Source organism: Enhydra lutris, unplaced genomic scaffold (genome assembly GCF_002288905.1).
Source record: "Enhydra lutris kenyoni isolate GAN:26980312 unplaced genomic scaffold, ASM228890v2 scaffoldscaffold10, whole genome shotgun sequence".
Classification (NCBI taxonomy): domain Eukaryota; kingdom Metazoa; phylum Chordata; class Mammalia; order Carnivora; family Mustelidae; genus Enhydra; species Enhydra lutris.
This window is the reverse complement of record NW_019154094.1, coordinates 2,417,251-2,440,317: the sequence shown is the minus strand read 5'-3', so window position 1 is coordinate 2,440,317 and position 23,067 is coordinate 2,417,251. Positions and strand designations below refer to the sequence as shown.

General features: G+C 54.0%; 2 protein-coding genes across 2 annotated transcripts; one reads left to right on the top strand and one right to left on the bottom strand.

The window, feature by feature from the left end:
• The first annotated feature begins 126 nt into the window (after nt 1-126).
• LOC111144339 (insulin like 3) lies at nt 127-1,387 on the top strand. The gene is made up of 2 exons (XM_022498595.1): nt 127-316; nt 1,185-1,387. Exons 1-2 carry the CDS (start codon nt 127-129, stop codon nt 1,385-1,387), a joined length of 393 nt encoding a protein of 130 aa, XP_022354303.1.
• A 3,356-nt stretch (nt 1,388-4,743) lies between these two features.
• Nucleotides 4,744-21,722, bottom strand: LOC111144118 (UDP-GlcNAc:betaGal beta-1,3-N-acetylglucosaminyltransferase 3). Its single transcript, XM_022498267.1, has 4 exons — nt 21,587-21,722; nt 10,351-10,410; nt 8,174-8,770; nt 4,744-6,318 (listed from the first exon to the last, which is right to left on the bottom strand). The coding sequence occupies exons 1-4, from the start codon at nt 21,650-21,652 to the stop codon at nt 5,767-5,769; spliced, it is 1,275 nt and encodes a 424-aa protein (XP_022353975.1). The 5' UTR covers nt 21,653-21,722; the 3' UTR covers nt 4,744-5,766.
• Between the last annotated feature and the right edge of the window lie 1,345 nt (nt 21,723-23,067).

Sequence of the window (23,067 nt, the reverse complement as noted above, 5' to 3'; positions counted from 1 at the left end):
TCACCCAGCCCTTGACCTTCTCCCTGAGTCTTCCGCGGAATGCTTTGTCCCCATCCAAGGTCCTCAGCTGGGCCGGGTTGGATGCCTATAAGAAGGGGTCCCCGCTGGGGCCGGCCTCCTGCCGCCATGGAGTCCCGCCCACTCACCTGGGCGCTGGTGCTGCTGGGCACCGCTCTGGCGCTCGCGCTGGGCACTGTGCCCACTCCGGAAGCGCGGGAGAAGCTGTGCGGCCACCACTTCGTGCGCGCGCTGGTGCGGCTGTGCGGGGGTCCGCGCTGGTCCTCCGAAGACGGGCGGCGGGTGGCTGGCGGCGAGCGTGAGTGAGGGGCGGGCGAGGACTGCGCTCTGGGATTTCTAGGTGGGGCAGGTGCACGTGGCGCTGGTGGGCGTCGGGGCAGGCGGATGGGTTTGCACGCACCTACCGGCGTCCACTTGCCCGCAGCGCTGGTGTGCGTGCCAGCGAGCGAAGGATGCGTCCCCTGCCGGGCAGGAAATCAGTGCGAGGCGAGCGAGGCAGTCTTCAAAGTGCCTTCTTTACGATTTCAGTATTTTGATCTTCGTGAATTTTTGCATTAATTTTGATTTTTAAAATTGCATTAAGATATGATCGATCTTCATTGTTGAGTTTTTTGGCTCTCCCTTAAATGGAGCATTGAGGCCAGGTCTCACTCTTCTCACCCTGCGCCCGGTCCTGGTACAGAGAGTAGAAAACGGATGTGTATGCCTGCGTGTCACAGATATGCGTCCTATATGCATACGTCTTTGTGACACAGATGCCCCTGGAGGTACAGAGGCACCCGTGGGGGAGGGCTGGGAAGGGCTCTGAGAGTATGTGCCTGTGTGTGCATGTGTGAGCCCACTGCCTGAACACATGTGCCCATGTATATGTCCCATGTCACCCCTGCTGTCTCTGGCTTTGTGAAGTGTCTATGCGTCTGCGTGATAGAGGGCTTGCGGGAACGTGCACAACAGGGGACCTGAGCATGGTTGTGGGTTGAGAGTTCACACTTCTGGATGGGAGAGTTTATCTGTGCTCAGTAGACAGTAGGCATTTAATAGGTGCTCACTTTCTATTTGTGAGCAAGAGGAGCTTTCGGCAGGTCACTTGGTGAGACGTGTGTGCATATATTGGGGAGGGGTCCTCTAGGGTCCCCTGCCCACGCTGAATTCTGCTCTGTCCCCAGGTGAGCTGCTGCAGTGGCTGGAAGGACAACATCTCCACAGGCTGGTGGCCGAAGGGGACCCCATGCTGGTTTTCATGCCACAGCCCCTGCCCCAGGGCTCTCGCCATCACCACCGCAGGCGGGCAGCCGCCACCAACCCTGCCCACCACTGCTGCCTCAGTGGCTGCACCCGGGGGGACCTGCTGACCCTGTGTCCGCACTGAACCCTCCCCCCGGATGTGGCCCCGAAGGATCCAGAGACCCAGAGGGGTCTGGTCCAGCGAGCTCCTGAAGCCACACAGCACCACAAAGCCCTGTCTGGGAAGATGGTGACAATTACCTTGCTGTGCTCCCCACCTCCCCCAGGCCACCTTCCTCTGAAGGGCCAACCGCGAGAAAAATGACACCTGCACCCTGGCTTGGAAGAGCCTTGGTTTTGCCCAGATGCCAGATACTCAGGGCCAAACTTCCTCTGCTCTGAGGAGTCCCAGGCGCCGCCCTCCCAGCATCTGTGTCTCCCCGCCCCTTGCTATCTCCCCAGTGGTAAATAAAGAAAACTCCCTGCAGAATCCTAAGCAGCTGTTTGCATTTTCTCAAGATAAAGGGACAAGGCTGCATCAGCCCTTGCGTGGGTTGTCCCCATCCATCCCCCTCAGCCCCACCCCCACAGCCATGGCCCCACCACCCCTTTCAGGAACTTGATAGCAACTTGAGAGTCATTGAAATACAAAGTGGGGAAACTGAGGCCGGGGGAGACAGCTGCTTGCCAAGGTCAGAGGGAGGGAATGGCCACGTGCAGGATTTGAATTGAGGTCGTCTGTCAAGACCCATATGGGGTGGGGGCACCTCGAGGTCACTTAAAGTCCACGTAACAGTGGACACACAGACATCAGAATGAGCCACAGTGGACACTTACTGATCCAACTCCGACCATTTTTCTCATTTGCACCCTCCCTTCACCCTGTGATGGAACTTGCATTCTAGGACTCCCGGGGCAAAATGACCAAGCATTTGACAACGTTATTACTTTCCTAACATCTGCAGTCACCAATTACCAGAAATCGGGAGTCCTAAAATGAAACTGTCTTCCCTTAGCAGTTCTGGAAGCCAGAGCCGGAAGTCAGGGTGGGCAGGGTTGTTTCCTTCCCTGAGGCTCTGAATCTGCTTGGGGTCTCTCTCCTGGCTTTTGGTGGCTGCTGGCAATTTTGGCCTTCCCTGGTTTCTAGATGCAGGACTCCAAGCTCTGTCTCTGTCTTCACATGGCCTTCTTTCCAGTGTCTCTGTGTGTTCATTTCTGTGTCTTGTCAAAACACTCTGATTGGATTTGGGGCCACCCCACCCTAACCCAGAGTGATCGCCCCTGAATCCTTAATTGTATCTGCAAAGAACCTATTTCTTTCTTTTCTTTTGAATCCTTTATTTATTTATTGGAGAAAGAGATAGCAAGAGAGAAGGAGAGGGTAGAAGCCAAATCCCCACTGAGCAGGGAGCCTGATACGGGGCTGGATCCCAGGACCCTGGGCTCATGATCTGAGCCAAAGGCAGAGACTTAACCCATCGAGCCACCCAGGGCTTTTTTCCCTTTTTTTAAAGATTTATTTATTCGAGAGAGCCTGGGTGGCTCAGTGGGTTAAGCGACTGCCTTCGCCTCAGGTCATGATCCTGGAGTCTCAGGATTGAGTCCAGCATTGGGCTCCCTGCTCAGAAGGGAGTCCGCTTCTCCCTCTGACCCTCCCCTCTCTCATTTGAGAGAGAGAAAAGCGCGTGCATGGGGGACAGGGTAGAAAGGGAGAATTTCCATCAGACTCCTTACTGAGCTCTGAGCCTGACACAGGGCTTGATCTTACCACCCCAGACCATGACCTGAGCTGAAATGAAGAGTCAGACGCTTAATCAACTGAGCCAACCAGCCACCCCAGCAAAGACCCTATTTCCAAATAAAGCCATATTCTAAGGTTCCAGGTAGATGTGTACTTTTCAAGCCACTGCAGCAGGCGAGCAGGACTCTCTCCTGAGGATGATGGGGAGCCCCTGATGAGCAGGGACAGGATGAGGTCAGACCTATGTTAGAAACCCCCGCAGCACCCCCATCTCATCCAGGCCCGCCTTCCTTGGCCTGGATGCTGCTTTGGCTTCCACCTCCTTTCCAACAGTGGTACTTAAAACTCAAAAATCTGGGCGCCTGGGTGGCTCAGTGGGTTAAAGCCTCTGCCTTTGGCTCAGGTCGTGATCCCAGGGTCCTGGGATTGAGCCCCGCGTCGGGCTCTCTGCTCTGTAGGAAGCCTGCTTCCTCCCCCCTCTCTCTCTGCCTGCCTCTCTGCCTACTTGTGATGTCTCTCTCTCTCTCTCTCTCTGTCAAATAAATAAAATCTTAAAAAAAAAAAACTCAAAAATCAATCCTGTCGTTTCCTTGCTCCAAAGGTGCCATCACTCTCAAAATAACTCCCTCTCTCCTCACCCCAGCCCACAAGTCCCCATGTGGCCAGCCCCTCTGACATCAAGCCTCTCCTCTCTCCAGGTCCTCTTTACTCATCAAGCTCCAATGACTGCCTCTTCGCTGCAACTCGAATGCTTCCCGATTATCCCACCTCAGGGCCTTTGCACATGCTATGCCTTCTGCCTGGAACACCCTTCTCCCAGTTCTTCCTAAGGTCATGTCCTCTTTCTTCAGGCCCCAGCTCTAATGTCCCCCCTCAGTCCCAGATCTCTGATCTCTCAGCTGATAACTCGTCCCCATCACTGTGTGTCCGATGGCTTCATTTGACTTCTCAAAGCTCTTACCACTTCTGAGAACTTCCTATTTGATTGTTCATGGGTTTGTTTTCTCACTGTAAGGTGGATATCTGCCATCCCAGTGGGGCTGGGAGCAGGAGTATAGGGCAAGGGGTATAGCATACAGGACGTACACAATAAATACTTACAGAAGGGAAAGGAGGTGGGACAGAAGATAGTAAAGCCACAGTCCTAGTGGGACAGGAGTCTGGTGAAGAAGGGGAGGCTGGTGGTGTTTGGAAGGAGCCTTGCTGGAAGCAGGAGGCCAAAGCAGGTCCACTGTCTCTCACGGCCCGCAGCAGTCCCACCCCTGTACCTCTCTCTCCTGAGCATGCTGCCAAGCTGGCAGTGAGACCAGGTCTTGGTGGGACATGATCTGAGGGTGACAGGGAACCATGGAGGGTGTGTGAGCTGGGGCAGGATGATGGCAGATCTGTCCAATAGAAATCCCTGCAGCCCCTACTTCACCCATGCCATTTTTATTGGCGCATAGTTTCTACTGGAAATGAGGCTTAGTTACTGATTAGAGACTGGTCTGGATTAAAACTTATAGATCACTTAAAAAAAAGAAAAGAGGGGCGCCTGGGTGGCTCAGTCAGTTAAGCGTCTGCCTTCGGCTCAAGTCATGATCCCAGGGTCCCAAGATCGAGCCCCGCATGGGGCTCCCTGCTCAGTGGGAAGCCTGCTTCTCCCTCTCCCACTCACTTTGCTTCTGCTCCCCCTCCCGTTGTGTCTGTCAAATAAATAAATAAAATCTTTAAAAAAAAAAAAAGAACCTTAGGTCTTCACAAAACGTTTTATTCCCTGAGTACCCACTTCCCAGCGATCATTCTGCTGTCTGGGGTCACCCCATCCCCACGTCCCAAGCACTACTCCAATGCCTCGGAAGCCCAGGCCCCAGACATCCACCCAGAGCCAGCAGGGTTTTGGGGGGGGGGGTGGTCACCATTTTGCTTGGATCTCCCCAATCTGAAAGGCTTACTGAGGTAAGGGCTGGTCCTGGGTCCCTAGAGCTCAGAGACACCCAAGGACCAGAATCTCTCCCTTCTCTGAGCACTGGGGTGAGTGTGTGTGCTGACCTTGGGCCCAGTGAAGACCCTTTGGCCCCACAACATTCCCTGAATTCTTGGGGAGCATAAATGGGGTGGGCAGGGCCCTGTTAGGGACTCCCAGAAACTTGGAGCTGGTTTTGCTTGAGTCAGACAGCTTCTTCCCTCCTCTACCCAATGCGTCAGCCATCAGAGCACTGGATATCACAGGCAGGGATGGGGCGGTCCCACTCATGGCTTCTCTGACCGCTTTCGCCATCTCGGGTGGATGGAGACCATGGAGAGGCTGAGAACAAAACTCCTTTCCTAAGTTCACTTCAACTAGGAGTTCTGCCACTGACCTTGAACCATGGCTGGAACTCACATACTACTAAATCACTCAAGGTGTATGACCAAGGAGGGGCTGGTCAGCCTTTAAGGTCCAGCCTGTGATCAAGGTCAGAGCTGGGAAATGTGACCTTGACTCAGATGGGGTCGATGCAGGAGCAGCAACCCAGAACCCTAGGAGAGGGGCTTCTGCAATTAGCTCCCACAGAAAGAGACGGTCCATTCAGCAGAGAGCCTAGGGAGGATGATGAAGCATGGGTTCAAGTACCACGTGGGTTTGGAAAGATATCTAGGAGTTTGCCAGCTAGACTAGGCACTCATCAAACCCTTCCTGGCACTCCCCTATGCCTGACCTGCTTAGAGGAATGAAGATTTCCCCTGCCAGGGAGGAAGATGCTGCCCCTTTCCATGGGGGTGGAGATCAGAGCCTAGAGGCTAGGGGGCCCTGACACCACCTAGTAGATCTGTAACTTCTTGCCGCAGGCGAGGTTGGGCTGGCTCAGCGCATCCCACATGAGCAGCATCTCATATGGCAAGAAGCGATGAACAAGCAGCAGTTCCCGGTAGAGGCAGGGGTCGAAGGAGGACATGTGGGCTGAGGGGGCCCAAATGCCGGCTGTGCGGATCCCACTGTGGGAGGCGGGCTCCAGGCCCTCTTGCTGCAGGCACATGCCCAGGAAGACATCATCGATGGGGAAAAGGTCCAGTGTGACAGCAGCCCGGCGCAGGGCAGCGGCTGTGAAACGGGACAGTAGGAAGCCACCCCCGCCACAGTAGGGTGGGTAGTGCTCCTCCTGGGTCACCTCCTTTGGCACATAGTACTTGCTCCAGGGAACCCGGATGGGGCCCACATTGCGGATCAGCTGCCCCACAAAGAGGTGGTGGTCAGGATCGTGGTCCTGCAGGTAGGACACCATGTTGTCAGTGTGTGCGAAGACGTCATCATCCCCATTGAGCATGAAGCTGGCATTGGTGCACCGAGTCTCCTGCCATTGTAGGAAGAGCACCTGTAGGCGAAGTGGACAGGGCATACAAGCTGGAGGGCTGGGGCCATCGGCCTGGGGTCCCTGTGAGCTGCCGCAGCCCGGGAAGCCCAGATGAGGATAGGCTCTCCCCCCACAACTGCTGTCAGGCCAGCCTGGGTTTGAGGCGCCACCCTAAGCCTCTGGAAAGTTTTCAACTTTCCAGACAGACTCCATCGTAGGACATGCCCCTGGGGGGTGTTGGGGATCTGTGGAAATGATGCTCTGTAAAGCACCGAGAAGTGTTTGAAAATTGTCCCATTTACATTTATTGTTATTTCCTTCGGACGCTGCCTGGCCAAGCACTGCTGTTAAATAATTACTCATGTCATCGTTACTTAACATCTACCTTCCCCACTGGACTCTAGGCTTCCCCCGAGTGGGGGCTGTGTCTCCCCTCCCTGTGTCATCTCCCCAGCACCCCCTGTGGGTCATAACTTCATAGGTACTGGATTTCATGCCTGTCCAATAGACATTGATTAGGTGCTTTTGTGTTCTGCATGAAGAACATGTCATGTTGAGAGGTTCTAGCCCTCAACCCGCCTTGGCTTCTACTTCCCTGTAATAACTTTTGCCACATGCCCAGCTCTGTTCTCCATGCCTGCGCTGCCTTGAATCCCTCGTGCAAGCTTAGGAGGCAGGTGTGGTCATCAACCTCATTTACAGATGAGGAAATAGAGGCTCTCCAGAAAGAGCACAGGGAACAAGGTCACACAACAGGAAAGTAGCAACTTAAGGTCTCGAGCCCAGACTTTTCTGTGACTATGATGAGCGAGACCCTGCCCTGAGCACCCCCTCCAATGCCTGGGTGGGTCTCTGGAGCCTCTTACTCCTTATCTGTGCACTGGGTAGGATTCTCTCCACTTCCTGTGGGTCCTTGTCCATCAAAAAAGGTCTTTCCTGGGTGTCTGGGTGGCTCAGTGGGTTAAAGCCTCTGCCTTCAGCTCAGGTCATGATCCCAGGGTCCTGGGATCCAGCCCCACATCGGGCTTTCTGCTCAGTGGGGAGCCTGCTTCTCTCTCTCTCTCTCTCTCTCTCTCTCTGCCTGCCTCTCTGCTTACTTGTGATCTCTGTCAAATAAATAAAAATCTTAAAAAAAAAAAAAAAAAGTCTTTCCTGACCACCTCCTACACAGATGGGGTCCTAAGGGGACAGAGAATAAGAAATAAACATGGGGCACCTGGGTGGCTCAGTGGGTTAAGCCTCTGCCTTCAGCTCAGGTCATGATCTCAGGGTCCTGGGATCCAGCCCCGCATCGGGCTCTCTGCTCAGCAGTGAGCCTGCTTCCCTCTCTCTCTGCCTGCCTCTCTGCCTACTTGTGATCTCTCTCTCTGTCAAATGAATAAAAATTTAAAAATTAAAAAAAAAAAAATAAACAAAATGGTCCTGTCCACTGCTCCTCCACCCACACAGATTACAGGAGCTCTTCCAGGGCCTTGTAAATAACCTCCTGAAAACCCTCCGGAAGCCCTCAGACGCCGGCCGTTTCCTCCCTGACCAGGAAGAAGCTAGCACAGAGAGAATGATTATCAAAGGCAAACAGCAAGTAGGAGGCAGAGTCTGAATTCAAACCCAGGTCCTGGCTCGGGAAGCTGGCCTTGTAACCTCAGGCTCTTTCTTCCTGCCCGCCACCCACCCCGCCCCCGCCCCTGTCCCCACCCCAGTCTGAAGTTAGACTTCAGACCACCACCAGGACAACGCGGGGGGTGGGGGGGGTGGGACGGGGGGGGGGGGGACGTCTGGTTCCCTGGGCCCCATCAGAGGAGGTGATGGGGAGCGGGCGGGAAGGATGGGTGGCCCTGACCAGCGGACCGTCCCCCAACGCTCCTCGCTGGCCCACCTGTTTGAGCGTGAGGTTGAAGAAGGAGTCATGGAAGTCCCACTGCAGGATGTCACCGTGAGCCCGCGCCTCCATCGCCAGCAGCCGGTTGACCTTGAGGGCCTCCAGGGCGTGAGGGGCCGTGCCCACCAGGAAGATGAGGCGCAGCGGGACGCCCTTCACCAGGCGCTCGCGGCCCCAGGTGTGCCGCACCAGCTCCCGGCGCTTGTAATTTCTGGGCGAGGACTTGATGACCAGCAGCAGGAAGACAGGCTGCGCGCACTTGTCTGGCCGCACGTCTTGCAGCAGCTGGAATTCGCGGCAGTGTTTATACAGCAGGAAGTAGCGCACATGCTGCGGCAGCCCCGCGAAGCTCGGCAGGGCGGCGGCGGAGGTGTTGGGCAGGCAGGGGTTGGGCGGTGGGCGGGAAGGCGGAGCCGGCCAGGCCAGAGCCACTGCGTGGCCCGGGGGCTCCTCCAGGCTCTGGAAGGTGGGTGGCGAGGCGTGCAGACTGAAGAGGAGGAAGACAAGGAGCGTGAAGATGCTCAGGGCTACAGCCAGGCCCAATCTGGTCACCCAGCACCGGCGACACCTCATCCTGGTCGGCTGGGGTGGTTCCTGCGAGGAGTGTAACAGGCACTGAAGAGCCGGGATGGGCCGAGCACTTTCCCTGAGCTCCTGGCGGACCCCAACACCTGGCCTCTAGCCCCTAGGTGCTAAGGTCTGTGCAGGATTGAAATGAATCCCCCTGCCTGTCTGGCCCTCCTCGCACCCCTCAACCTCTTCCAACATGCTTAGCCCTTTGTTGGCTCTGACAGTTGCCCAGGCCCTGCTGGGGATTAAGTACTTACAGAGAGGACTGAGGCATGGAGATGCCAAGGCGAGCCTCCCAGACTCCACGTGCCCAGAATCCATCCTTTCAATCTGGTTCTCTTCATGTCCCTGCCTCTGAGATGGCCCGGGAGCCTCCCCCAAGGAGGCCAAGAACTGCTCCTTTATCACTGATTGCTACTGGATCTTTCCTGCTTCCCTTTTCCCCCTGCCCTTCCAGGAAGCTCCAAGCTTCTGGAATGCTGATCCAAACCATCATCCACTCTTTGTGCCTGTTTTTGATGGCCCTGTGACCTGAGCATGGCCCCTGGCTCCCCACAGATCCCTTAGGCCCCGCAGGTTTCAAACAGAGCTGTCTTCCTTGCCAAACTCCTATTTGTGCTTTAAAACCCATCTTAGGGGAACCTGGGTGGCTCAGTGGGTTAAGCCTCTACCTTTGGCTCAGGTCATATGATCTCAGGGTCCTGGGATCGAGCCCTGCTTCAGGCTCTCTGCTCTGCGGGGAGCCTGCTTCCCCCTCTCTCTCTGCCTGCTGTTTTCACTGCTTGTGATCTCTCTCTCTGTCAAGTAAATAGATAAAATCTTTCAAAAAAAAAAAAAAGTCTTAAGTGATCATTCTCTGGGAAATTCTCTTGAACCCCTCAGGAATGCTACTGGTTCTGTTTGGCACCTCTAGTTCCATCTACCCCTCTGGCCCAGGCTTGATCCCTGTGGGGGTGTGCGCATTTAGCTTTGTCTTTCTAAGACTGGGGGCTTCTTGAGGGTCCTGGCATGGCCCAGCAGGAGGCAGACACATGGGGGAAGCAGGGAGTGTTTGAACAAATAAAATTTATGAATAAAAGTAAATTCATTAAGGTTTTCTCTGGCAAACTCGTATTCATCCTTCAAAACCCCAGCTCTAATGTCACCTCCTCCTAGAAGCTTTCCTTCCCCATATCCAGGCAGAGCCCTTGGTCTGCCTTCCAGGGTCCCTTTCCCGGGCTTCCCTGGATTCCCTTAATGTCCTTTTGTCTGGAGAGGCAGTGTCTGCACTGTTTCTCAGCCCTATGCCTGAAGGTCTGTTTTCTAGCACAGGCGAGTAGTGGATTAGACCCAAGGCAGGACTTAGCCATTCTCAAACACTTACTGACTCACCCAGACAGGTGCAGACTCTAGAGCCCAGTTCCTGGGTTTCGATCCCAATTCCATCACCTTCTGGCTGTGTGCCCTCCATACCCTGGGCCTCGGTTTCCTCGGGTGTGAAAGGGGGCATCTGAGCCATCTCCAGCTCCCAGGATTGTGCAGGCAGGAAGGGAGCTGCCAGCATATGGCACCGAGGGGGCATGCCACAAGGATTTATGGAACATATATGTGCAGCTCAAGCTTACCTCGGGCTGCCGTGGGAGGTCTGTGCTCTTCTGGGGTCTCTCTGTTCTTCCCGCTGGCACCTGGAAAAGGTGACGCGGTCAGTGGGTTTTGGAAGGCTCTTTCCTCCCCAGGCAGCCCCACCCAGCTACTGCCTGGAAGCAAAGAAGAGAATGGCTTCCCATTTCCATCCAGAGGTGGGAATAGGGCTTTCCTCCTGGACCCATGAGGCCATTTCCCCAGCACACCCACTGCTGTCACTGAACACTGCCTGGCCAAGTCTCTCCAGTGAGCTGTCTTCCAGAGACAGGGCTCAGATCCTACCGCTGTGTGACGTTGGGAAAGAAGTTTGACCTCTCTGAGCCTCCACGTGGACGGGGAGAATTAACCCCATGTAAGAGTGCTGTTGTGGGGATTTTAGCCTCAAGCACGCTGGGCATGATCCTGCCTCAGGCCTTTTGCACAGGCTCTTCCCTCTGATTGGAATACTCTTCCCCAGATGTGTGCATGGTTCCCTCCCTCACTTCTCGTCTTTCCTCCAATGTCTCTTTCACAGGAGGGAGTCCTCAGGACACAATAGTTCCCTGATCCCCAACCCTGTTTTACATTTTTTTCCTCCCACAGCACCTCTCCCCTCCTAAAATACATGATAAAAACTTTTACCATGTCTTGTTTCACCTTCATCTCCCCCACCCGAACTTGAGCTCCCTGCGACATGTCTCGTTTACCAGGTTATCCCCGGGCCCCGGAACCGTGCTCGGCACATCCGAGGCACGAATGTGCATCAGAGGACTGCTGAAAGGATGTTGGTTTTCTGCGGACCCAGGGATACCTAAATGTCTCCATTATGAAAGCCACACCCTGGAGAGGCAACAAGCATTAATTAAAACCTCAGTGAAATGATAGGAGGTGGGGCGCCTGGGTGGCTCAGTCATTGGGCGTCTGCCTTCAGCTCGGGTCATGATTCCAGGGTCCTGGGATCGAGCCCCACGTCGGACTCCTTGCTCAGCGGGAATCCTGCTTCTCCCTCTCCCACTCCCCCTGCTTGTGTTCCCTCTCGCCGTGTCTCTCTCTGTCAAATGAATAAATAAAATCTTCAAAAAAAAAAAAAAAAAAGAAGTAAAGAAATGATACAAGGTGACGAAAGCCACAGGAGGAAATGTAGATGGGTGGCAGTTGGATTTTGAGGTCTGGATGACATTTAAGCTGGATGTGAATGGCACAGAAGAGCCATTCAGGGCTGAGGTCTGGGTGAAAGGTCCCAGGGGCGGGAACAGCAGGTGCAATGAGCCAGCAGAGACTAAGCAGTGTCAGAACCCTGTATGCGGGAGGCATAGGGCCTGTCTCGTTCCTGGGACATCCCGGTTGAGCTGCCCGCCCTGGGGCTTCATCTGCTGGAGGACAGGTCTGGGAGACCCTAAAATGCAAATAATCTTGGCGTGAAACTGTGAATGCAATAAGAACGCCCTGAATTCTTGAAGGGTATTTTCCTGAGCTGAGGAGAGGACCGAGTCCAGGACGGACACCAGGGAAAGGAGTGTTCCCGGGCAAACCGGGCAGATCGCCGAGCTTCAAGGTTAGGAAAACCACGCACAAGCTATAACAGAAAGACGATGTACACCACAAATCAGACTAAAAATGCCACTGTGTTCTCTTGGGCCACACCTGTGGCCGGAGACTCATAGATCCCGTAAAACAATGGCATACCTCAGAACTGAACTCCTGGGCAAGAAACACTCTCACGAATGATCGGTAAACTTTTTATTTATTTATTTAAAACATTTTATTTATTTAAGAGCGAGAGCGCGTGCGGGTGTGTGCACACATGGGCAGGGGTAGAGGCAGAGGGAGTGGGACAAGCGGACTCCCCACGGAGCACGGAGCCCCAATCCTTAGATCATGACCTGAGCTGAAGTTGAAGGCTTTAACTTACTGAGGCACCCAGGTGCCCCAGGACCCGTAACATTTTAGAATGATTCACCCTTCTCCCCATCTGCAGTTTAGAGCCTAAATCCGGGATCTTCAAACAGGTGATTCTGTCCTCCAGGAAATACTTGGCAATGTCCTGAGACATTTTTGGCCGTCCTGATTTGGGTAGGGTAGAGGTATCGTACTGCTAATGTCATTAACAAGGCCAGTGATGCTGCTTAAATTAACATTCTAGATGACACAGGATAGCCCTACCTTAGGATAATCCAGCCCCAAATGTCAACATAGTCAAACTTGAGATATCCTGCTCTAAACCAACACAGAAATCCGGAAGAGAGAACTCAAAACAAGGGAAGACGAGAAAAGAAAAATCAGGATCGAACAAAAGCTCTTGATATGGTTTGTATAAATTCATCATATGAAGTATTTAGGAGACTCATTATTTGTATATTATTTAAATATTTATCATACAACTATTATTATTTTTAAATATTTTATTTATTTATTTGCCAGAGAGGGAGAGAGAGCACAAAGCAGGGGAAGCACAAAGCAGGCAGAGGGAGAAGCAGGCTCCCCACTGAGCAAGGAGCCCGAAGTGGAACTTGATCCCTGGACCCTGAGATGATGATTGGAGCAGAAGGCAGATGCCCAAACTACTGAGCCAGCCAGGCATCCCTAAACATCTATTAAATAGAAAATTAAACTTAAGTGGCCAAGGACCAGTTCATTGGAAATGTGTTTTGTAAGGCCCAAACAAGAGTTTCAGAACAAAGGAAGATACTTCCGCAAATACGAATATTTATAACTCAGCCAAACTCAGGCTTTGGGGAGGGGGAGGTATGAGAAGAACTGAAATGACTGAATGACTCTTACCAGGGTATCAGGGCAAAAAAGAACCTCTTGGGGGTCACCATTTGGTTTTAATTAGTTCCATTAATGGATGTTCTTTTTCTTGCATTTTCCTTTCTTGTTTATTTATAAGAACTCTTTGCATATGGAACACTTGCCCTTTGTTGGCTACCAGCATTCCTAACTTTCTCTCCCCAGGTCTCAGGTTTTTCTAAATGGAGGGATTCTGGGGTGCCCGGGTGGCTCAGTTGGTTAAGCATTTGTCTTCAGCTCAGGTCATGATCCCAGGGCCCTGGGATGGAGCCCCACATCAGGCTCCCTGCTCAGCAGGGAGTCTGCTTCTTCCTCTTCCTCTGTGTTCTCTAATAAATAAATAAATCTAAAAAAAAATTAAATGGAGGGATTCTGCTACTCTACTCTCCAAACCCCCTGAGGTTCCTAATTTGCATCTGAGAGCTCAAGCTGGAGGCAGGGAAGAAAGGTTCACTTTTCCTCCTCCCTATACTAGACCTCTATTAATGCATCCAAGATCCCCATCCCTTTACCGTCCATCAAGGCCCTTCTTAACTCATAACCCCTTATACCCTCAAGCAGGTCATGTTGCTATCCTCATAAAATCTCACACTGGACAGGCATAAGAAAAAACTTCTGGGAGGGCGCTGGGTGGCTCAGTCGGTTGGGTGTCTGATTTTGGCTCAGTTCATGATCTCAGGGTCCTGGGATGGAGTCCCATGTTGGGCTGCCTGCTCAGCAGGGAGCCTGCTTCTCCCGCTGCGTGTGTACTTGTACTCTCTTTCTCTCTCTCTCCCTCTGGCAAATAAATAAGTAAAATCTTGCTGGGTGTCTCTGTGGGCTGCGGCCCAGGCCCTAGGTAGTCACTGATCTGTCCTTATGGTTCTTACTGTCTGCAAGGGAAGGGTCTTGGAGGCTCAGCTCCACCAAGAAGGGGAAGCTTCTCGGTATTATTTCCTCCAAGCAACTGAGCAGGAGCAAGTGACTCTGGGGTCTTTGCTTGGGCGAGGGAGTTGATGAGAAGCTCCTCGCAGCTTGGGTCTGATTCCCTGACCGCATCTAAGATTCCACTGTCCACCGTCTCCAGTTCTCACTGGGCAGAACGACTAGATTTGCGGAAGCCCAAATGGCATCTCGCTCAGTGAAGTCTATGGGTTTGGAATATCTCTGGGGAAATCACCAGCTTTGATTCATAGATGGGGAGTTGTTTCAGGGGGGCGGCGCAGGGGTGCCTCACATCACCACAGAAACAACCTGCTTTGTCTCCAGGTCCTTCAGTCCCGAGAAGGGTCTCAGCAGCTCTTCTCCCAAAACGCACATAATAAGAAACTACTCACCCACTCACTCATTCATTCTACAAATAGGTCTGGGGAACCTGAAAATCCTCAACCCTGGGCCTGGACCCCCAGAAGCTCCCAATCTGGGGGAGACCAATCCAGACACGCATGGGATCAGAGCTGGGCCAGAAGAAGGGACTAGGATACTGAAGCCGAGGCTTTGACGGATGCAGAGGAGTTCAGGTCAAGGCAAGAGCAAATGCAAAGGCGTGGAGGGAAAGCGAACAAGGCCTATTCTAAGGGATCATCTGTAGTTTATTTTGATGAAAAGCAGAATTTGGAGAGGGGGTGATTTCGGAGGCTAGTGACTGGCTAGTAAAGACCTTGAACTCCAGACTGAGAAGTGGGACTGTCTCCTGGAGGTCAGGGGAAGCCATAGAGGGTATGTGAGCAGGGATGGGAAAAGTCAGATTTGTTGCTGAATGAATGGTTCCTCTTTGCCCTGAAACCTTGAGCAGTCACTTCCCCTTTGCCGTCTAGTTCCTCATCAGGACATGGGAGTGCTGAGACCCCAACACACACACACACATACCATGGGGTCACGGGGTTGTGTGTCAAAGGGTTTAGCACACACTGGCCATGTGGCAACCCCTCGGTGACCTTGGCTCATCATACTGGCTCCTTCAGTGTCCCCAGAGTCCCTGATTACAGACAGGGCTACTGAGACTCAGCATAAAGCAGACTGGAACCCAGGACCCCAATGAGTGGGGTCCGTCAGTCTGTCTATCCTATCCTTCCCATGGTGTGGAGTTTCTGGGGGATTCCCCAACCAGAACTCAGAGCCTTCCAGAATCTGTCACAAGGAACCATGCACTTACACATCTCACAAAGGACACAAACCGGGGGCCCAGGTCGACCAACATTCTGCCACCGGGCCATCCCAGAGCATGCTGGCGAGTGAATCTATGAACAGGCATGATGAGATCAGCCCCTCCCTGACAACGTCAATACAGGAAGAAGTGATTAGTTTCATAGTAATGTGGTAAACACTGTTGAGAAGGAACGGTCCATAGTGGGGGGACCTGACCAGCCTGGGGACATCCTGAGGGATGGTGAGGAATTAGCAGAGCACTGGGGGAAGGGCATTCTAGGCAGAGGGCACGACAAGTTCAAAGGCCCAGAAGAGCATAGTTGCAAAGGGCCAGACCACAAATGTAAGGGGCTGGAGGCAGAGACAGGGGACCAGTGTGGCTGCAGCAAGAGGACAGGAGGGAGAGGATGTGGGTTGCGAGTCCATGCCAGGGGACTGGGTGGGGAGGAACTAGAGCAGGCCCAGAACCTCTTATGTTGCACAAGAGAAGCAACGGGAGCCATGGAAGGTGCGTGAGCAGGGGAGGGAAAAGATTGATGTATGCTTTTAAGAAGCCCTCTGTGGCCACGGAGTGGATAAGGACAATCAGGGCAGGTGCAGAGGCTGGGGCAGGAAAGCAGCCAGAAGTATCTGGGGGCCTGGACAGGAGCTGGTCAGCGAGGTGCAGGGAAGGAGGTGGGTTTAGGAAATAGAATGAAGGTGGTCATAGGTGTTTAAAGCCCCCGGGACGGGGGGACAATGGAGAAGGAAGGACCAGGAGGAACAGACTGAGAAGCCTGTGAGCCTTTCCCTTGGGATGTTACAGGGCAGTGGTGACCCAGGTGTGGTGTCCAGGCCAGAGCTGTGGGGACACAATGGCAAGGGAACCAGGAAGGCCCAACAGGGGTTTGATAAATACTTCCTTATATTGCTTGCACGAGGCAAGGTCTCCTCAATGTTTCTCTCTCCAGATCAGACACAGTAGCTGTGGACAGAGTCATAGTTCAGGGACAACCAGGCTGACTCCAAGGTACCCTCACTGCCAGACCAGCTGATCCTGTTCCTGCCTATTTGCTTTCCATACACCTGTGCAATTTTGCCATCACCTGCTTCCACTAACATACACATAAAAGCCATCTGTTTCATGATGTTCAAGACCCAAGAGCCTCTCCCTGGGCTGTGGCTGCCAGGTGTGGGACTCTCAGCCCCTGCTTCCCCTCCCCCAATGACCTCTGCCCCAGCTGGTCTGCTCCAGCCACTCCAGCCTTTTCAGCTTCTTTCAGTCCTGCCACAGGGCCTTTGCACCTGTCAGACTCCTGCTCTTCTCCCTGATTCTCTTTGATCTTTAGGCTCAATCTAATATTGCTTTTTTATTCCCCCCCCCCCAGCATTTACTTATTTGTTTGAGAGAGAGTGCATGTGCACGCATACGTGGGAGCATGTGAGGGGCAGAGGCCAAGGGAGAGGGAGAGACAGAATCTCAAGCAGACTCTCCCCTGAGTGCAGAGCCCATGCAGGGCTCAATCTCACAACCCTGAGATCACAAGCAGAGCCAAAAGCCACAGTCAGCAGCTCAACAGACTGTACTCCCCCCACCACAGGGCCTTTTTAGAAGGGCCTTGACCTCCCACCTAAAACACTCTGGCTTGGCTTTGGTTTTCTCTGCAGCTCTCACCACCACTGCACACAGGAAATCCACTCACTTCCCTCCTGTTTATCTCCCCCACCGGCCTGGAGCCCCCGAGGTGGGGTCAAGGATCTTGTCCCCTACAGCCATGTCCCCATCCCCATATGACACTTGCCGGTGCTTGTGGAACAAGGGAAACCTACGAATGATGACCCACATATTAGTGATTTCCTCGTTCCTCATTTCAGCCCAAACCCACTGCCAATGACAGCTGCCGACAACCCATCCGGGGCCCTGCGGGCCTCGCGGGATGCCGGCCCTTCAGTCGCGGTCAGTTAGCAAATGTGTGTGTGCGGCTGATACAGGACCAAGAGGTACTCATGCCCTGAAGAGCCAAACAACCACACCACTGGAAAACCGTGCATTTAATGAGCAAGAAGCCCGACGTCAGCAAATACTGTTAATGGCCGGCTAAATATGCAGGAGGCACCCAGCACGTACACGAAATAGTTTATCAGCAACAGGGAGGAGTGGAAAGGCACATTTGTGATGCATGAACGAACATCATCACGGTGAAGGTGAACAGGCCACCAAACCACCCCAAGACACCAACGTACTGTCACTGACTATCCATCTTCCCTGCAAACACACAGCACTGAATATTAAGGATTCACTGGGTTTTTTTTTGTGTTTTTTTTTTTTTTTTTTTTAAGATTTTATTTGAGAGAGAACACGCAAGGGCGGGGGAAGGGGCAGAGGGAGAAGCAGATACCCCGCCAAGTAGGGAGCCCGGTGCAGGGCTCGATCCCAGAACCCCGGGACCATAATCTGAGCCGAAGGCAGATGCTGAACCGACTGAGCCCCCAGGGGCCCCAGATTCACTGAATATTAATGAGGTACTAGAGGTACAGAGGAGCCAAGCACGCAACAGAATTCATTAGCGACAGGATTCGGATCCTACATCTTCCGCCTATATCCCGCATTGACAACGAAGGCCTGGCGCGTCCCCGACCTGCGCACCCCTCAGAGCCCGGATGTGCCCCGCCCACTCTGCGCTAGCACGAGACCACGGCAGGCCTGCCCGCGGGACGTGGAGGCTCCCATCAAGTCAAGGCGATATCCCGCAGGACACTCGTATTTTCCAGATGAGGAAGTGAGACTCGGAAGGGTGAGTCCCCAGTCATTCTCCTGGCCCCTTAGACACAGACCCACCCGCGTACCCCTCCCGACCCCACTTCCAGCTCCAGGGACCCCAGTGGGCCCGGGCCCTGGGTCTCGGTTTTGAAATCACGAAAACGAGGGCTCATGTCCCTTGACCCAGCAGCGGGGAAGACTGCGAGCTGATGCCCTTGAGGTCGCTGCTGCAGCTCCCAGGAGGGACCCCGACCTGCCTACTGACCATCGGCGGGCCTGGGACAAGTGGCAGGCCCGCTCTGGGCCACAGCATCCTCATGCAAAGCCGGTCAGTGGCCAGCTCCGATTCTTCCAGCAGGTGCTGAATATCAGCATCGCTGTGGTCTTCCTGGCTCTGTACTTCCCGAGAGCCCGCAGCTGGGATTTCGAACGGGGCAAGCATGGAACATTCTAGAACCTCCAAAAGGCAAGGGGAGGGATGGGGGTGACTGGAGAAGCCCATTTGCGCACATGACAACCTGAGTCCTGAGAAAGGCCATAGGACCAAACGCTGGCCTTTTCTCCAAAGCACACACGGACAATATGCCAACGGTGACAATAACATCAATGTCAGTGACCATTGTCACATGCATGTTCATGACCGCTCTGAGTCAGCACTGAGCGCCTAGACTCTACTGGGGGCCATGCCCTGGTCTAGGTTCTGGGTACACAGCCTAGAATGTCTGCAAGAAAGGCCTGTGCTCCCGGAGCTGATGTACTAACAGGGGTGGGACAGAGAGACAGTGAATAAGACAGTTTTGGGGAGAAGGTGTGCTGCAGAAGAGGGTGTGAACCCCTGGCCTGTAGACAAGCCCTGTGATTCAGTGAGCCTTGGTGGACAGGGCTGGTCTTCAGTTACCAGGTGGGTGAGCTGGGTGCAGAAAGGCAGAGCCCCCCTGCCCCACAACATGGGTCCCACAGCCGACTGAGGCTGAGAGCGCTTGCTAGGATTTGAACCCCAACCTGCTGGACCCAAGGGTGATCCCTCACCTGTTCGTACCAGCTATGCCTGCCAGTAATGTTGGACTGGTCTCTTTTGGCAAGGATCATAAGCTTCTTTTATAAACGGAAGGGAAAAAAAAGAGAGAGAGAGAAACGGAAAAAGCCCAGTCAAGATAATTCCTTCTGGCTAGACCCTGGGGTGAGCAAGCTGTTTCTTTTTTTTTTTTTTTTTTTAAGATTTTATTTTTTGACAGAGAGAGAGAGACAGCGAGAGAGGGAACACAAGCAGGAGGAGTGGGAGAGGGTGAAGCAGGCTTCCCGCTGAGCAGAGAGCCCCATGTGGGGCTCAATCCCAGAACCCTGGGATCATGACCTGAGCTGAAGGCACAAGCTGATTTTATGCAAAGCTAGGCCCTGGGGCCTCCAGGGTTGAGGAAGAAGGTGGGGTGGGGTTAGAATGGGGTGATACATGGCCTTTAGACCTTTGACTTCTGTTTCTAGTTCCCAGGGCTCATCAAGTTTAACTCATTTGAAGGAACTGACCCCATGGAGCCCACCTCCTCAGAAACTGCTCACGGTACCTGGGATGGGTCCAGGTGGGGATCTGGGGCCCGACGGAAGCCCCTAACTAAATACCAGACCCAGCCTTTGCTGAGCCTCCAAAGGGCATATCTGGACTCATTTCCCAGCTGGAGAAACTGATGTCTCCTGGGCTCTGTCTGTGGGGACGCCTGAAAGACCCCCACACCTTCACACTGCTTGGAGCCCTCCTCCAGGCCTTGTGCTGGGCCCCTGCCCCTTTACATTATTTCTTTCTTGTAAAGATAAACACCACGAATGAGCTGACTCATCAGGATTAAAGTTAACCCGGCAGTCCTGTGTGTGGTCTTTCGGCCAGCTGCTCCTCTACCCATCACACCTGAGCTTTGTTAGCCTCTTTTTTTTTTTTATGGATAGGGAAACTGAGGCACAGAGAGCTCATCCAAGGAACTTATTCAAGGAGGTCAAATGGGAGCCCAATCTCTGCCTTTAACCACCACCTGGTGGTGGTAAGGGGGGGCTTCCTTCAGTTTGCTATATTGGTAGTGAACTCCTCATCATGGGGAGGAAGCAATCAAGCCGAGCCAGGCTTTCAGCAGGAGGAAGGACCACAATGGGTCTCCTCTCACCATGGGGGTGGGGACAAGTTGCTGCCCCACTCTGGGCCCTTAGAGGCAATGGCTAGAAGAGAAACCGCCCAGTTGACATCTTTCCTCCTTCCTTAGGGCCGACCAGTCCTGCCCCTGGGTTCCTGGGTCAAAGAAACCTGTCTGAAATCCTCGAGCTCCTTGAAGTTCATGCTCCAAGGCCCCTTCTTGGTCCTCCCATACCCAGTACCTGGCAGGAATCACCACACCCTAGGTGTAGGGGTGGGTGGGGATGAACAAACATAACCTGATCACCTGGGTCAAATGGGGAACCAGCTGCCTGTCCCAGGGTCCACCCCTCTTTCTCTAGACTCCTCAGCCCTGCCTGGCAGGATGACCGCCTTAGGAACCAACAGGGCTGTGGAAGAAAGTTGTAGTCCCAGATTTAGCCCCAAATCTGGGCAGCTCCCCCTGGGCCCAGATCTGGACTACGGGAGGCTCTGGTGGGGTGGGGCAGTGGGGGAGCTCAGTTTCCCCATCTGAAAAGTGACCATGGGGAAAAAAAACAAAAACTCTGACCCAGAGGGAAAGTTGGTCAGGAACCTGGAATGGTGGCTGGTGATACAATAATGATGATTATTAATATAGTTATGGTGACAGCTGTCCTTCCCTGTGCACCCACTAAGAGGCACAGACAGTCGGGTACAAGTCCCCCTTGACCCAGAGGGAAACAGGAGCTCAGAGACCCAAAGTCACTTACTTGAGGTCCCCCCCCCCCATAAAAGCTTCCACCGGCTGAACATCTCAGGCACCCTCCTGGAAGCTGGGTCACTGTACTAGTCAGGGAAGGGAAACTGAGGCATGTTCAAAATCCAGGAGCACGCTGACGGAGCCACACAGCCCTACCACGGCTGAACAGGGGGCGAAACTGAACCCCAGGGGAAGCCATGAGCTGTGAGGTCCCCAGGTATGAACGTTGGCCCAGCACCCGGCAAGACTGGGGGTCAGTAGTGGTCCCCTGGATTCAATACAGAAGCCAACCTGAGGAGACCAGGGTGCTGTTTCTGCCGGATCTTCCCAGTCAGCGCGCTAACCAACTCCACGCGAACAGCAGTAACAGTAACGGCCGGAGAGCAGACAGCACCCTCCACTTCTCCATCTTGATTCCGCCCTAGCCTAAGAGGCGGGCGTAGTGGCGTAGAGGCAGGGGTCCAGAGACGTCCGTCGCAGCGACCGGACGGTACCGGGAGCGACTTCCTTCTATGCCGGGCTCGAGCCCGCCTTGGAAATGCTGGCAACTACTATTGCCGATGGGCGAGGGCAACGGGGTTTCTGAGACCCGCCGCTCCAGGATCTCCCGGCATCTTGGGGGTAGACGCGGCCGAGACCCGACCCCAGGGACCTGTCGGGGTTTCCCTGGAACCCCGATCCTGTCCTCCCCTCCCCTCCGCCTCAGGGGCCCCCAACACTCACCCCAAGCGACGGCCCAGCCTCCGACCTCTTAGCTCTTCTGGGCTGCGAGCAGGTGGAAAGTTTCATCTGAGCGTGAGCCCCCACCCAGGTCTGGCTCCTTCCTGCCTCCTCCTCCTCCTGGCCTTACCTCCCGCCAGGCCCCCTTCTCCAAACCGGCTGAACTTCTCAGTGGCCCAGTAGAAGTTCACCCCGCCCACCGCTCCCTTCTTCCCTTCTCGACCCCGCCCCCTCACCTCTGCGGCCCAAGGTCCCACCGCAGCTTTCCTTTTCACCTCTTGGGGCTCACTCCACCCCAGAGGCTGGGGCGTGAGCTCCCCGCGGCTGGAGATGTGCGAGCCCGCCTCCCCGCGGAGCCCTTTGCGGGGTTGATCTAAAGTGTGTTTGCTGAAGAAATGATTGGAGGGGGAACAGGGAGGCAGGATGAATCCAGGATGAATCCCTAAAACCTGTCCTGAGCCCACAGCCCTCCGGATGGGAAAGGTTCTGGAAGTTGGAAGTCAGATATGAAGCTTTTGCGGGTTGGGGTTGTTGAAGATTCGGATCCTGCCCCGTGTTGCTTCTGAGTCTCTAGAAATTTCTAGTCTAGACGTGTTAGGGTCAGGAGGTCTGGGATGCGGTGGGGGGGATCCAGATCCATAGATGTGAACCTTGAACCTCCTGGTGTTTCTAGTTACCGCCTGCCTCCTCCCCCATTTCCCCTAGGAAAAGGGGCGGGTCCTGGGTGTGCCTCAGTTTCTTCCTGTGTAAAATGGAGGATCTAAGCCCTAATCTCTCCCCAATGGAGAGGTTAGGAGAGCAGGGTCAACACGGGGCAAGGGCACGATCTATACTCTGTGGGTGTGAAGGGCGATTGCATCAAATGTCACTACGCCCAACATGGGCATTTCAGGTGGAAGCGACAGCAGGTGCACACAATTTCTTGCCATGAAAAATGCTGAACTTGGGAGCCTGTTGAAGTCAATTCTCTGCGCCCCACCCCCCCCAAAGGGGGACACCGCCCAGGCTTCAGCTTAAGTTCCTCCCTGCCTTGTGGGCACTGCCACACTCCTGAGTTTATGGGCCCCACAAGGAGCTGGAACCAACAGTCTGATCTGGAGGGAGTGTCCCTCTAATCCTCTCCACAACAGGCACTTCCTACCACTGTTTGCCCTGGAAACTTACCCTACTCTCATGATGCATTCAGAGTGATGGTGGAGGAAGTGAGTTGGGGCACACCCAGCCCTGCTCAATGGAGGAAACTGAGGCCTGCCAGGTCAGAAGGTGAAAGCACGGAAGCAGGAGGGGCTCCAAAATCTTCCAGGGCAGATTATGGTGCTAGAGGGCCTGGGTTCAAATTTGGGTTAGAAATATCTTATGACCCAGGTATCTACCCAAGAGAATTGAAAACAGGGGTTCGGACAAATCCTTGTACACGCCGTTCATGGCAGCACTGTTCATCAAAGCCAAAAGGTGGAAACAACCCAAGTGTCCATCAATAGATG